Source organism: Chelonia mydas, chromosome 12, assembly GCF_015237465.2.
Source record: "Chelonia mydas isolate rCheMyd1 chromosome 12, rCheMyd1.pri.v2, whole genome shotgun sequence".
NCBI classification, from domain to species: domain Eukaryota; kingdom Metazoa; phylum Chordata; order Testudines; family Cheloniidae; genus Chelonia; species Chelonia mydas.
In genome coordinates, this window is record NC_051252.2 from 8,971,872 (window position 1) to 8,987,872 (window position 16,001).

At 41.1% G+C, this 16,001-nt stretch overlaps 1 protein-coding gene across 1 annotated transcript in view; it reads left to right on the forward strand.

The window, feature by feature from the left end:
- The window catches only part of HSF4 (heat shock transcription factor 4), a 34,508-nt gene extending 19,424 nt beyond the window's left edge, over positions 1-15,084 (forward strand). The window contains exons 9-13 of the mRNA XM_037877310.2: positions 2,403-2,627; positions 6,002-6,107; positions 7,580-7,645; positions 9,828-9,915; positions 11,748-15,084. Coding sequence (XP_037733238.1) covers positions 2,403-2,627; positions 6,002-6,107; positions 7,580-7,645; positions 9,828-9,915; positions 11,748-11,941 — 679 coding nt within the window. The 3' untranslated portion in view covers positions 11,942-15,084. The remainder of the gene's footprint in view (positions 1-2,402; positions 2,628-6,001; positions 6,108-7,579; positions 7,646-9,827; positions 9,916-11,747) is intronic.
- Positions 15,085-16,001: the final 917 nt, after the last annotated feature.

Below are 16,001 nucleotides of genomic sequence, written 5' to 3' on the forward strand. Positions count from 1 at the left end.
ACTTTCTCCTCAAGAAAATGGAAGTCTCAGTCTTAATCAGAGAGTAAGATATCTGGATTTGTTGGTTCTATTTTCAGACAGAGTGAAAAAGAAAGCGAGAGCTTCTATTTGGTTTTGATGAGGAAGAACTTAAATGAGGAAGAACTAAGCTGAACATCATCCTTAATACCAGAAAATAGAGAAGACTGCCATAAGTGCTCTTGAACTTTTAGGTCAATTTGCAAAGATTCCAGAAAGTTACAACATTCAAATACACAGAGATATTTCCGAGTTAGGCTATATAGCTATCTCTTCCTATTGTCCATTTTAGATATTCAGAGGCTTTAGAGTTACAGTGACGAAATATGCTGTAATTACATCCATGCAAACTGATTACATTGATTACATCATTCCATTCAATCTCCCTAGCTAATAGACAAGACTCTCTAGAAAAGATGCTGATTGAAACTGTGCTATCCCTAAAATTAGTTAGAAGCATATTAAGTGCTCCAGGTAAGATCTGCTCCCTAAAACCAGTTTTCGGTATATAACAATGCTGCTTATTCTAGAGTGCCATCTATCTACATATATAGAGACAGCTTTTGTAGAGAAGTCTCATAACAAGACAGAGATATAATGAATACATGATGGTGTGGTGCATGATAACTATTTTATCAGCAGGAGCTTCTGGTGGGTGCTCACCATTCATGAGTTCTGCAGATGATCCCAAATTTGTGCTGATGACTCCTTTGTAACATCCCACCCCATCACATGTGTTGTCCATGCCAGATGTGTTACAGCAGCAAGTTGTGGAGTCTGATCACTTTTTATCATTGTTCGATTTTGTATCCCCCTGCCTGTAGAGCTAGTTGCCTTAGTTACTTTCTGAGTCCAGCTGTGCAGGGCTTATAAAAAACTTCTAAAAATGGCACATAGCAGTTTTTTACTCATAAAAATTTCACTATTTGGAAGTCTAATGGCTTATATCCTTTAAGGGCTAGAATTGAAGGCTGGTCCCATTGGAAAAGGGGAAATCTTCCATTCCCTATGGGATAATGCTTCTGCCTGAGACTTTCAAGGCAGCTATGGGATTTGGATGACCTAGTGGGAATTTTAATGAGAATGGGTGTCTCAATCCTGTAGTCAGTTTTGAAAACCTACACCTCCATTTCTAATCCTGCAGGGCCACAAGATAATGAACAGAGCCACTTTAACTGTGGGTTAAATCTTGCCCACATCCTGGGCCTCAGACGGGTTAGACTGGAGGAAGTTACACAGTAGGAAAGAGAAGAGGGAAATATTAAAACAGAGCTACTGTTTGAAGCTTCGCAGGGGGTTGGAATGTTAGACTGAGTGCTGAGGATATGGATTAGTGGGCAGAGTGCAGATGAGGTGGTCCAAAGAGCATGATAAATAGATGTACCATATGGATGCCACCTTTTCTGCATATGTAAGATACCTGATGGGACATATTCACCTCTGGCATAACTCTGTTGAAGTGAGTGGAGTTATGCCAGCAAAACCTTTGGCCCCATATGCCTATTTTCTACTATAATAATAATAATTATTATAATTAATAACAACCTTAATGCAGGACACTCCCTGGATATTAATGACCCGCTGGTGTTAATGACCCTCTCATGCACCTTGAACCAAGAATTCCTTCTAGCTGGTCCTACATCTCTAGGAAATGTGGTGCACCTTGATCACGCTTGCTTGTAGGTAACATGCAGTGTCAGCAGCATTCCAGATGGGAGGTTAACACAGTATCAATAACGCAGCAGGCTCCAGCATAATCCAGGATTCCTTTAATCCATTTAGTGGTGTGGTCTCAGTGTCTGAGACAGAACTGAAATGTAAAACACACAGTCTCACAGAAAGAGCCGCATAGCCAGGGTGGCAGCACTGGTCAGGACCACCAGGGTGGATGCCCTGTAGTATTTCCCACATGTGTATGAGGTTAAATGAAATGTCAGTGCCCTTCCCTTGATCTGACAGTTGAAATCTAAGACTCCCCAGTTGGTGTTTTCCTTCTGGCACAGCACGTGTTGCATGTGGTTGTGCCTTTGACAGCTCTTGCTGATTAAAAGAGGCCACCCCATTTGCTCCTGGCAGAGGAGATAAGAAGAGCCGTGCGCATGCACAAGAAGGAAAAATCTCTGAGAAAAGCCGGTCCTTATTCCGAAGCCCACTAAAGTCAATGGGAGTCTTTCCACTGACTTTCACTAGGCTCAGAATTAAAATATTAAACTTGGGTGTAAACGGAGTTCATGTGTCCACAGTGAGGGATAAACACTGCATGGCAGTTGGATCAAAAGCAGAAACAGCCCCTTTGCCAGTACTGCCTTTCCCATTCATGCAAATAGCAAAGTCCTTGGTGCACATATGTGTGAGTGTGGTGCTGAAACTTTTCTTTGGTTCAGGAAAAAATGCCACATGCTGATCAAGGAAGAACCAGTTAGCCCTGGAGTGAAAGCCACAGCTGAGCCAGATGTCTCTCTGCCTGGCTGTAGTGCCTGTGCTGAACCCCCTGTGTTACCAGTTGCAATGGTTCAGTCTGTTTTAGAAGGCAAAGGGAGCTGCGGGGCACCACAGTCTGCAAGTTCACAGCAACCCGAAAGAAGAGGCAGAAGGGCACCTCTAGACAGGTGAGGGGAGGACAGCAGCTATGCACATTCAACTGCATTGCACATGAGGGTTGCCACCTGTCCAGGTTTTCCCAGGATTGTCCTGGGAGAACTGTAAGGCAGCTCAGTACACGCTGCCGGCTGTCCAGGCTCAGGATTATCCCAGATGTCCTGTTTTTTTGTAGCTCGGAGGTGGCAACCCAATGACACCGAATGGCTTGTGGCTAATAACATCTGTAGTGATGCAAGTTCCATGCTGCAAAGGGCTTAAGGGCCAGCATATAGTGCTGAAACCGGTGGAACATGGCACTGGCTGCACACAGCATGCTGTGCCCCTTGTATCCTCTTGTGTCATACGAGGGAATAGATCTGGTAAGAGATGACAAGAAACCTCCATCAGACACAGGTTTAGATCACGGGAAGAATGTTTCATTAGCAAAGAGCTGCCAGTTACGTTGTCCTCCTTTTTCCTCCCTTCTCCAGCTCTGTGAACTCATGTGGGTTCTTCCCCCTTCAGTTTGCATTCCTTTCATCGCCTCATCTGTCACCTTCCTGATGGCTGGGCACATCTCTCCATGCTCAGGGAAAAAAGTCAATGCTCACAAGTCAATAATTGATCCAATCCTCGGTCATTATTGAGGTTATTCTTTTGGATATCGTGCACTCAGCCCATGTGTTTTTGGGAAGATAACTTCATTCACTGACTCTTGCCTCAGAGTGTGTTTGTGGGTAGCCACAAGGCAGACTGAGTGTTTTAATTCCTTCCCATCTTTGACTAAAGCTCAAGCCTCATGCAAGGGACCAAAGATTTATTCATTGGTCTTTTATCCTTTATTTGGAAGAGATTATTAAAATCGAGGCACTGTTACTCAAAAGTAGTTTTTACATTATAAATAACTGGGTTTTGAAACACATTTTGAAACTATTAAGTGAGAAGCCAAATTGTTAATGGGGATGGAGAAGAAAGAGCTGTGTGTTAATGAACCCAAGAGGTCCAGGTATAGAGGAATGCAGTTCTGTTCCTGAACTCTGAAGGATCATTGAGAATCTTGGAATCATTGCAGATAAATATACTAGGACCCGTAAGATACACAGTGACTGGCGCCCTGCTGAAAGGGCATTAGCACAACTCTTCCTGGCTCAGCCAGAGGTGACATCCTGCGTAGCTCCCTTCAGAGAGCTGCTGTATATGGTCCATAAGGGTCTCTGGCGTGAATCTCAGCTGCAAGGATGATATGGCAGTAAACACACAGCATGTTCAACCAGCAGAAGGAGAACTGCCCTGGCTGTCACATCTGACCACCACAAAGTAGACAGAGCAGAAAGAAATTAATAGAAAGGAGCAGGGGTTTTGAGTGAATCTGAGAAGACTTGGGCAACCCCAGAGAAGAAAGTTCTTACCACATGTTGGGCTGAATGAAAATTCTCATGGGAAAGGGGAAGAGAGAAGGTTAAGTGAATCCTGGTTGTAACTCGCTGACTTCAGTGGAGCCTCAGAGTTGGGAATCTGACCCACTGTTGCAAACAAGGGTCTACATAAAATCTGATACCTCTGAGGACACTCACCCTTTCCTTTTATTGAACACATTTTAACACATCCTGTCAACTCTGTAGCTCCTCTTAATGTATAGTCCCGGATTCTGCCCTCCGATAAGGCTTCCATCGGAGATTACATTAGCCACCAATGTAAATTCAAGGTTAGAATTTGGCTCAGAATGTTTTCAGTGAAGATGTTTACCCTCTTAAATATCCATAAAGATTGTAGTATAACTCTACTCCTCAGATCCTAATGATTCATGAGTCTACTCTACAATGTAGACACAATGTACAATGAAGACATTTTAGAGACAGAACTATCCTATCATTTCTCTCTCTTTTTTTGACTGCCACAAAGTGTGTACCTAAGCTAATTATGCCATTTGGCCTATGTGCTTTCTTGTCATGTAGAATGTCCCCTTATTTCAACTCTCTACTGGAATTTTGTTCCCTTTTGGAATCTGTTTGGTTCATTTTCCCTCTAATTAGAATATATTGCAGCCTATTTGTCTTCCCTTTTATATGGTATACGCACGGCACACTGACACAAACTAATAATTCGGGCTGTTTTTTCAAAGGTGACCATATAAGGGTTCGGGCATTTGTTTATGGTGGCACCCATGGAAATCTCGTTTATGGCACCTGCTGACAGTGCAGGAATGGCTGCAACCCTGGACCTTTCTGTATGGTCTCTTATGGAAAAGTCCGGTAGAATTTAACAGAAAATGTGGGGGAGGGAGCACAATTTTATAGAATTTAATAGAAAATCAAATCCCCGCTATAGAATTCTACAGGATAATTAAAAATGTCTATAATAAGAACTCATTTTCTTTTACGTGTTGTAGGTTTGTGGTTTCTCTAGAACCCTGTTGATTTTAAACCCTATTGTACTCTACAGAACTTTTGCATAAAGGTTAATAATAATTCATCAGCTATATTATTATTCTTACAAATCCTGTTTATCGGTGCCTGAGAGCTGACCGAGAATGGGGCTCCATTATGGTAGGCACTGTTCAAACACAGACGGTCTCTGCCCTGAAGAGCTTACTATCTAAACAGACAAGACAGACACACACGGTGGGGGAAGGAGAAGAAGACACCAGCAGAGTGAACAATGTGATGGTAGCAAAAGTCATGTAAATGCCATGAGTTTTTTGGAGGGAGGGGATAATTAGGAGGGGGATCAGCCAAAGGGAAAGAGAAGGGAGGATGGGGCAGGGAACGAGAAGATAGGAGGGCAGGTGTGGAGTGAAGCAGTCCCTGATTTTGGCTGCTGTTTACGATTCCCTCTCTAGCTGGATGTCACTCTCTGTTGGCTTGTACAACTCTTTCTACAATGCACTCTTTCCCTTAATGCCATTTAGTCACAGGAATTCAAACTTCTTGGATCAGATTAACTGAGCCTGGTATAGAAATGTGTGCACTGTACCGACTTCAGATCTAGAGGGGATCCATTTAGGGGGCGGGAGGGAGAGAGAGGTATAACCACCTGCTCCTCCCTCGGAATTTCCTCCAGGGAGGGTAGCTTTAATTCTGCCATAGACACCATAGGAGCCCAGTCTTTGGGAGCCAGGGAGAGGATGTGACCAATTAATATATTCCCAGACACATGGGCCCTTTAGAAGGCGTACAGCAGGCTCCGCTGCTTAGTGTCACAATAGCCTTATCCCCATTCTGGTGGGTCGTGCTCCTGGGGTTAGTCCATAAAAGCTGGTGTAACCTAGGGCTGAGCATAGCCCGTAGGGTTGCCAGGTAAAATTTAGGCATATGCTTTACCTTGGGAAGTTAATAAATTGTATTTTCAATATAAACGTGTATATTTCATATTGATGACACATTTTCCTTTTCTCTTTCCTCAGAACAGAAATTTCTGACCCCATGGATGGCACTGATTTGAGTTTAGAGGGCCTGCAGGTGCTGCTGAGGAGCCAGCAGTATAATCTGGAACCTGCCAGCGTTTTGGATGTGAGTGTTAAGAGCACACTTTTGAATGTGACAGTCACTTTGATTGTTCCTAGAAAAACTGTGAACAATGTAGCATATTCTTGTGCACCATCTACTGGCACCTTATCTATTAACATATATACAGACATCGCCTCTGTAGAGTACTCTCGTAGCACCGAGTTTGAGCAGCTTCAGATTTTGTCATGCATTTTCATTTCTCGTGAAGGCAAATATACTTAGGTCTTATACCCTAAGATCACACAACACAATCCATTTGGCTAAGACAAGGTCATAAGATCTAGAATTGTTTTAACACTCTCACTCTTACATAAAAATAGTTTTAATGCTATTCTTTAGTAGTCCGGTTAATATTTTTCATAGTATCCTGCATCCTGTATGGTCCCACCTCATCCAATTAGATTATGTCTGGACCTATTACACCTTTGCCATTTCCTCCAGTTCTTGGAAGTGCTGCTGAGGCCACATTATCCCTACTGAGGTCTTCACCTGTCTGAGATTCCTGGGATGTTTTTAATTGCAAATTGACAATGGGGTTTTATGTTTTATTCCAGTGGTCAAATAGCTCCATATATAGGGAAAGAATATATTTGTCAGAAGAGAGTTGATCTCTTTGATAGATGCTTCATATTTATCCTCATAATAAGCATGTGGATAATTAAGAATGGGTGATCAAAACAGCAAAAAGAAGAGGAGTACTTGTGGCACCTTAGAGACTAACCAATTTATTTGAGCATAAGCTTTCGTGAGCTACAGCTCACTTCATCGGATGCATGCTGTTGAAAGTATAGAAGATCTTTTTATACACACACACCATGAAAAAATGGGTGTTTACCACTACAAAAGGTTTTCTCTCCCCCCACCCCACTCTCCTGCTGGTAATAGCTTATCTAAAGTGATCACTCTCCTTACAATGTGTATGATAATCAAGTTGGGCAATTTCCAGCACAAATCCAGGTTTTCTCCCCACCCCCCCCCACAAACCCACTCTCCTGTTGGTAATAGCTTATCTAAAGTGATTGTTAGTCTGTATTTGCAAAAAGAAAAGGAGTACTTGTGGCACCTTAGAGACTCTGACACCTGATCAAAATAGGACACCTTTATTCTCTTAGGGTGGAATCTTGAGAGGTGCTAGAACCTGTGACTTCCTTTGACTTTAATGGAAAGATTCAGTGATCATTGTTTGTTTGTTTGTTCTTCTTGTTCCTTGGTAGGAGTTTTTCTGCTAATAATACAACTTCTTTCTTCTCTCTTTGAGTGAATCAGAACGTAGTATCAATGGCCTGATTTTCAAAAGAGCTTTGCATCCTAAATTGAGTGTCACATTGGGAGCAGCTGGATGCTGGCCTCTTCTGAAAATCTTGCCCTCGGCTACAAAGTCTTAGGACAGTCCTTCCGAAAAGAATATGAATTGTAAAGTCACTGTAGAATCCTTTTACTCTCTACCAGGAAAATAAATGTCTCATTTCCAACAGGTCTTTAATCCAAATCTTTCAGTGAGTGAGTGGAATCTGACTGACATGGAAGCCAATTTTTCACCGGTAAGGGATGCATATTTGTGTCTGTGTGAAAACAATACTATAGATATGAAACAGCATTTCTTGTTAACAGAGCTGGTACATTAGTGGAGAATGAATAATTGTTTTATGGGAAGGAGGAGGAGAATTTTACAGTGGGTAACCATTCACCGGGGATGAAACTGAGAACACCAATACTCTTCACATGTGACCCAAACTAGACTTGAACCTCTATTTTCCACTCAAAAGAAATCTGAGCTTATTTGGAGGACTGGTTGGGATAATGAAAATGCAACATCCTGGAATCTGAGTTGCCTTTTATGTGGTCTTCAGTTGAAACCAGCTGCCCAAGTACCAGTCTTTGTGTTGACCCTCTGCACAGGGGTGAAATTCACCCACTGTTAATTAACTTTTAGTTTGGAAAACTGATTTAATTGCAACAATTCTAAAAGGAAGAAAAATAATATCTCAAATGCATATAGTGCCATGTGTGTGAAAGTGCTTTACAAAATATATATGTGTGAAATGCAGCCCTCCCTGGGGTGTAATAATGTCATTGTTTAAAAGCACACAACCATGTAACACAACAATTTAGGAAAGCAAATGAAGACTATATATACAGTTGAAACTGTGGGGGAATGTGATTAGGCAGGGTGAGACTGGAATTTGACACTGGGTCTAATATCACTGAAGTAATATTACACACAGATGGAAATGCAACCGTCACAGGATGTTAGGTTTCATTACTGGGGTTTCTTCTCCTACTTGAGACCAGGGGCAGCCTTTCAGAGCTAAGTATCACCCTCCAGACAAGTTTTATCTGCAGAGTTGCAAGTCAGGTGGTTTTGCCTCCTCAGAAAGTAGGATTTCGCTCCTCTGTGTCAGTGCTGCTAAGGCAGCAATTTTCCGTCATCATAACAACGTCCTTGGCTAGCTTTTGTTTTTTCTGTCATAACGGGCCATTTTCTGAGGTAAATTTTTTTCTCCTGGCTGTCAGGAGGGCAATAGAGCCTCTGGAGGCCCAGTTGGTAATGCAAAGGCTCAACAGGAGTGAGAGCTTGCTTTCAAAATGGAGGACTCTGTATAAGAGCAAAGGCCAACAGATACTCCCAGGTTGCTTTCCCCATTCGGCCAAACGCAGAAGAAGGCTGTATACTTAGTAATTCAATCCTTCAGCTCAACAGGATTTTCCAGTACCTCAGGCAGCCTCCTCAGGTGACGCCCTGAGCATACAAAAGAGCATATAGTCATATGACCAGCTGTATTGCCAAAGTGATAGTGCAAGCAAGTACAAAATCTAGTCAAAGCACCTTCAAGCACACAGAAGGGGTCCCGGGATACATCAACCCCCCCCGATCTACTGGTCTGTGGGCTACTGAGCAGTGAAGTCAGTAGGAGTTGAGAGGGCATTATTCACCTCACAGGATGGCTCCAAAAGAGAAGAAATTCAAAGTTAGGCCTCCAACAACAACTTTAACTCATCTCCTGGCAACTTCCAGCCTTGCAACTTAGAAAATGTGAGAGGACTCTTGGAATTGTTTAAAAAAAAAAAAAAGTTAGACATTAGAAAATGGCATGTTGTATTTGGCTTTAGATAAGGACCCTTAGTTAGATGGTACAATGTGATTAAGAGAAAGATTCCTGTTATCGTAGCCGCTGGCTCTATGAACCTAGCTAGTGATGCTTGGTTGCACAGGAATTTTAACCCCTCATTAGGATTCTCTTAAAATAAAAACAGGTCCCATCTTTGGAGGTACCATTTTTCACCTTCCAAAATTAGCCTGAAAAGAGTGGGATTGCGCAGGGTAATCCCACCTTCCCACCCCAATTGGCTGTAAGTAGCAATCACAGGTTGGCCCTATGTTCCGCATGGAATAGAGAGGCAGAGGATAGAGAAAGCAACCACAGGTAATTTTTTATTTAAAGCTTCTTCAAGGACATCTCATACTTGGTGCTGGGGAGCTCTGCCAGGTGCGGAAGCCAAATCTGAGATAACCTAAGGTTTACGTAGACACGGACATGGCAATTTGCAGCAATTCCTCTTGTGTACATAATTTTGCTTATTAGAACAGAGGCCAGCGATAATAAATTCTGTATGTTATCATTTGCTATATGAATAAAGCACTGATCTTCACAAACAGCATAGTTCTAACCATCTCCCTGTCTTTGTATAATTGTACATTGTAGTTTGTATTTTTGCATCAAGATGCAGCAACTCAGAGTGGATCTGGAGAAGAATGTAAATGAACTGTCTCCCAAAGTGTTAAATCCTCACTTTAACACCACCTGCCCAGGTACCAGCAATAGCTGTTCATGCAAACACAGGAATGGGAATTCAGTAATGAAACTAATGGTCAAGCATTTTTAATGGCTAGATGAAATGTCCGGTATTGATCCTTTAGCAGACCAGAGGCTTATTATAGTAGTGCAACTTTTGTGTTTCAGTTTAGTGATTATTACTCAATGATGTTTTAAGATAACAGTTTAAGATTGGAGATGTGCCAATATTTAAATATGACCAACCTCTATCTATTCCTGCTAACATCTATGGTGAGACGAGATGGGTGAGGTAATGTCTTTTATTGGACCAACTGAAGAAGAGCTCTGTTTAAGCTTGTCTCTCTCACCAACAGAATTTGGTCCAATAAAATTTCCTATTATCCTGGAACCAACATGGCTACAATAACAATGCAAACATCTGTGGTGTCTGTCGGAATGTAGCCAGTCTCCTTTTGATTGTTCATTGCCATCCAATTGCTATGTGGTGACCTAGGTGAAATGCTGATAGTCTCAATCTACCTTGTCTTCTTGATCTAGTAGAGACATGCCCCTATTTTTAAAATAAATACCACTCATTTAAACCCGTGTTAGCAGTCTCAGCATAGAGGCCAACATCTGAATGGGTATGGAAATTAAGTTCTGTTTTACCCCTGGAGCTCGTCTTTCCAGACTACAATTGAATCACATTGGTTCAGCAGTGTCACGATGCTTGCATTACTGCTGTCTGTGCTGTACCATTTCTTTCTATCATAGGACTTGTCTGCCTGGGAAAGTATATTGTTATAATTATACCAGTATAAACCTCTCATGTGGACACTCATATTCTGGAATTAGTGGCTTTTTTCAATTTAGTTTAAATTCCTTCCCTAATATCATAAGTTAAACCAAAATAAAGACAATCTTTGAACAGAATCAGTGTCCGCATAGAGCAGCTAGTGTAACCATATTGGTTTAAAGTCACAGCTTATGTTATACTGAAAAATCTTCCCCATGTAAACAAGTCCTTACGCTCTGTCTAGAGTAGAAAGAGGTTTTTAAAATGTGTTTAAAACACCACTTACGTTTTTAAAACCGTGTCTACACTAGGTTGTATTAGGTGGTCAGCCATGACCCCATGCTTGGTGCCCAATGGTGCATGAAATATGTTCGTTGAAATATGTTAGCTAGCATGTTTTAAAACAGTCTGTTTCGCTGCTCTAAACAGAGCCTTCTGGTTTTCTGGTTGTGTCCCCCACCATATATACATAACCGCTTTGATACATCAATGACTTTAGTCTCAGCCCAGGAGCTTCCATGGGCAACAGATTCATTAAAAAACAGATGTATTGAAGACAGAATTCCTTGGCACTGTAGGTGATGTTGCATGAAACATGCATGTCTGTACTGGTAAGGCCTGGTGAGTCTAGTCTCTTCTTTGCAAGGTCCCTATTGTACACATAGCAGCGTGAGGAGAGTAGGGGTGAAATAAGGGAGACATTGGAACTGGTGGGTGCCTCCAGTGGTGGAGGTGAAAAAAAGCTGAAAGCATATGTATAAGTGGGGGAGAGCAGCTGCTCTTACCCAGTCCTCAAAGGCTTCAGGCCATTTGCTTCTTTTTCCATTCCCTTATTCCCATACATCTCAGCTGTTGAAGTATGATCCAAAATCAGCTGAAGCCAATGGAAAGACTCCCACTGACTTTAATGGGCTTTTGGACTGTCCCAGTTCCAATCCCTTCTGGAAAAGTCCTGAACTCCCTTAATTCCTGTTGGAGTTCAACACTTCCTAGGATCCAGCACTTAGTTAATAAAGACCAGTAGTTTGCCTGTCAGTAACCACATTTTCCATTTTCTATCTGCATTCCTAGGGAAAGATGTCATTCTTGAAAGCACCCAGCAGTTTCTCATTGATCGTGAAGCAGACTTCAGGAGCAACATTGTAAACCTGTCTGAAAATTCAGCTCTTTATATTCCATCAGAAAATATGGTTTCCTATCTGTCCTCTGTGGGTCTCCAAGGAGATATCCCATTAAACCTGAGCTCTCCCACTGAAAGTAACTAGCGATCTATTTAGCTTTACAAGGCAGTTGTGCCTTTTACTCCCTTACAAAACATCTACAGTTTTGAATGTAAAGGAACAACAGTGACTTAGAAACGCACGAAAGAGTGGTTGTTGCTCTTTTTGAATTGATGGAAAACTCAGCCACCATACCTGTTTGCACCGCCCAAGCTGCACTTGTTTTCCCATGCTTACCCAAGACAAATTTTACAATAGGCAGTCTTCTTCCAAGAAACAAACTTGTGAGTGCCTAGTTACAGGAAATCAGCTCTGCAACTGGTCCACCCCTAAAAGTGTTTTCTTTTTTACCCATTTCCTTCTTTTGATATGATGAGAGATACTCATATCTCTCCCTTATCTTCACAGTTTAAGCAGAACATCCTGAATTTGCACATCCCTCAGTTGACATCAGTCTGTGCAGGAGATGGAACTTTTTCTGAAGGCCCATCCTAGACTGTGAAAGAAACTCCCATAGAAACTAAGGACCATCGTAAATCATACCACCTTCCATTCCCTAGTGTAAGATATACTTCTTTGACCTGCCTTCTTCAACATCAGCCGAGCAGCATGGACATTTAATTATTTTAAAAAAACCTACCAAACCACAACGCTCCACTGCACACAGAATTCCCCCCCGGGAAGGGGATGAGAAGGAACAAACCACATGTGCCACATGTTAGACACATCACTTAGTGCAATTCTGGAAGGCGCTCAGATACTACTGTGATGAGGGCAGTATAATAACCTATTTCGAATAGTAGATAAAATAGGACAAAGGGCTGGATATAATTTTGGTTTTCAGTGGCATTTCAATATTTTGCATGCGTATCCAGTCTAATCTACTGTGTGTTCGCATTGACTTGGAGGTTATTCTGAGTCCCCTGAATAAGATTTTGCTAGCCTGTTGCTTTATTCATATACACAAATGAGAGGACCCAGATTTCTTTAATGGGATCCTGACTGAGTGAGACTTTCAGTGCAAATACCTGCTGGGGGTGGGCGCGCTGAGAGGGACAGTGTACTCTGCCCACTAGGTTTTCTTGTATTCTTTGTCCAACCTAAACCAGCGTCCAAACCTTGAATCAACCTTCTCTTTCATGTGGTTTCTGAAGACTACGTTTCTCAGCAAAGCAGAGCTTTGTTTTTTATACTGTAGTTCCAGTGTTACACAAGGGATTTCGTATGGAGAATCAGAGATTTAATGTGTATCAGTTGTTTCAGTATTTTCTAAATAAGTTGCATTTCCCTAGAGAAATTACTGACCCAAATACCTAGCAATTCAGACCTAACTTAGGCCTTCAAGCTGAAACAGAAAGGAAAGGCATAAGCCATGCCAATGTCAAATGAAAGACGCACCATGCCTCCTCTTACTGCCATGACGATTCATGGTACTGAACCATGTTTCTGAGCAATTTGAATGGTCAAGTAGCATCCATCCCAAAATATGTATTGAGATAAAGTATAACTGCAGTCAAATTCTCCTTAATGGAAAAAACACCCCAAATTTTAAATGGACTTCCCCTCAGAGCCATTTCCTCCATTGATTTATCAATAAATAAAGAGCTGCAAGAGTTGAGAAGCATTGTGCTGGTTAACAAATTTTGTCCATCTGACTTAATACTGTGGGTGCTACCCTTGTGATTTTCACTGAGTACCTCTGTCCCGATCCCACAAGGTACAGTCCTTTAAGGAATTATGATGCAACAGCATTTCTATAAATTCCATCCAGTATTTCTGTGGTTGTGACTAAGGGAAGCCCATGGCAGTCCCCACTGGCTTACTATTTAGAAAATATACCCAGTTGGACCAGGTATCCCTATATGATTCATCTATACTGGGAAGTAAAGATGTTTCTTTGATTATCTGTGTGTCATTTTCAGCAATGAATTGAGCTGAAATTTATTGAGTTGATTTTTATTCCGTTTACTTATTTTCTTTTATTAGAAAACTTAAAATTGGCTGGAGGCTTGTTCCACCTGACAAACTTATGGTTTCCTTATTCAAGGACTATTTAATCACCTGGATCTTTACACACAACTTCCGTTGCAATTGGTCTTTGTGTGGCAGTCTAAAGCCCTTATTCAGTGAGGTAATTAAGCACATGCTTGATTTAAGCCACTTGAGTAATCCCAATGAAATTGATGGGACAGGCATGTGCTTAAGTACCTTTCTGAATCGGAATTCATTTGTGGTAGGAAAATGAACCATAGTAGGATAGCTACTTGCAAATAGGAATAGACTAAACACAGTCCAAAAGAATGAGCAATTCCAAACAAGCCCTTATATAAACAGTTAGATTCCAGCCTCCATACTGCCAAACATCATACTGTGACCACTGCCAGCTGCTACTCTGGGAAGAGTCTCTCTTTTTCTTTAGACCTCTTGCTCTATTATAGGCATTAGATTGGAAATTCATGGTAGAAAGGAACCCCTAGCAATATTTTTCTGGAATCTCCCCTGCAAGGAAGTGTGACTGTATTTCCTGGCTTTTTACACTTTGTTAACTTTACTTGAAGTTGATGCATTGAGACTGCATTTTTGCACTATGCTGTACATTTGTAAAGTTTTACAGAGAACAGTAATTAAATACATTTCCTTTTTCTCATTTAGTCCTGCTTTGGCACCTCTCCATTCCCTGTTCCCTCTTCGTTTATAAGTGGTAATGACTTCCTATTTCAAGGGGCTTGCATATGGGATAGGACCAACTGCACTGAAATCTAATTGTTTCTTTTCCAAACAGACAATTGGCTCCACAAATCTTTAAATAATAAATAAATGAGAAAAGAATACTAACACAAAGCTAGTAAATCTGGATGAATTTTTCAAATTAAGACCCTAATCTTGCGAAGACTTATACATGTGCTTAACTTCATGCACTGTGAATAGGTCCATTAAAGTGAAAATCAGTGTCTAAATCTGGTTAGTTACTGAAATTTGGCTGTTTGTTGTTCTTTAAACAGTTAAACACTTTTTTTGTGGAAACATTCCAGTTGCTTCAAAATTCTCCACTTTTCAAAAATTTTTGACAAAAACTTTTAGGGAATCATGTTGCTTCTTGGTCGTTTCAGGAGGCGGGTGTTGTTTTTTGGTTCATTTATCATCAGTAGATTTTTGTTGTTTTGGGGGGTGTTTTGTTTTGTTTCTGTGATAATTTTGATTAGTCAGTTTAGTCACATGGTGGGATTTTTTTGTGCAGAAATTTTTTTCTAAAAATTCTAATTTCAAAAATAATTTCTAAATAAACAATTTTATGCAAAATTCAAAAAAATTGGACTGTTATAAAACATGAAGAATTTTGCTGAAATTCACATGAATAACTTTTCTAGTTTTTAACCAGTAGGATTTTTTAGACTAAATTTTTCTCATCTTCCCATTATCTCTTCTATTTGATATTCACAGTCAAATGCCTTTTACTGTGGTGGTATGGAGGGAAGATGGGAAATAATAATTATTAGCAAAGGGATATCCCACTTGAAAAAAGGCCTACTGCCTGTTTGGAACATTTAAAATATTGTAATTGTGAGGCTTGACCAATAAATGGCACACTATTTGGGGCTGTTACTTTGCTTAATCATAGAGTTTAAGGCCGGAAGGGACCACCAGATCATCCAGTCTGACCTGTCATGTATAACAGGCCACCAAGACCACCCAACATTCACACCCTAAAAACAACATCCAAGATTAGACCAACCTCCTTAATCCTCCCTGGTGTTTACTCCCTCCCTCCTCTCCCCCAATTTCTTTATAGAAAGCAATCATATCCTTTCTCAGCCTTCTTTTTGCTAGACTAAACAAGTCAAGCTCTTCTAGTCTCTTGCCATAAGATAGGCACTCTATTCTCCTAATCATCCTAGTAACTCTTCTCTGCACCTAGTCCAGTTTGAATTCATGTTTCTTAAACACAGGTGATCAGAATTGTACACAGTATTCCAGATGAGGTCTTACCAGTGTCTTGTACAATGGGATTAATACTTCCTCTCTTTCTAGTGGAAATGCCTTGCCTGATACATCCTATGATTGCATTTGTGTTTTTTTTTTGCAGCCACATCACACTGGTGGTTCA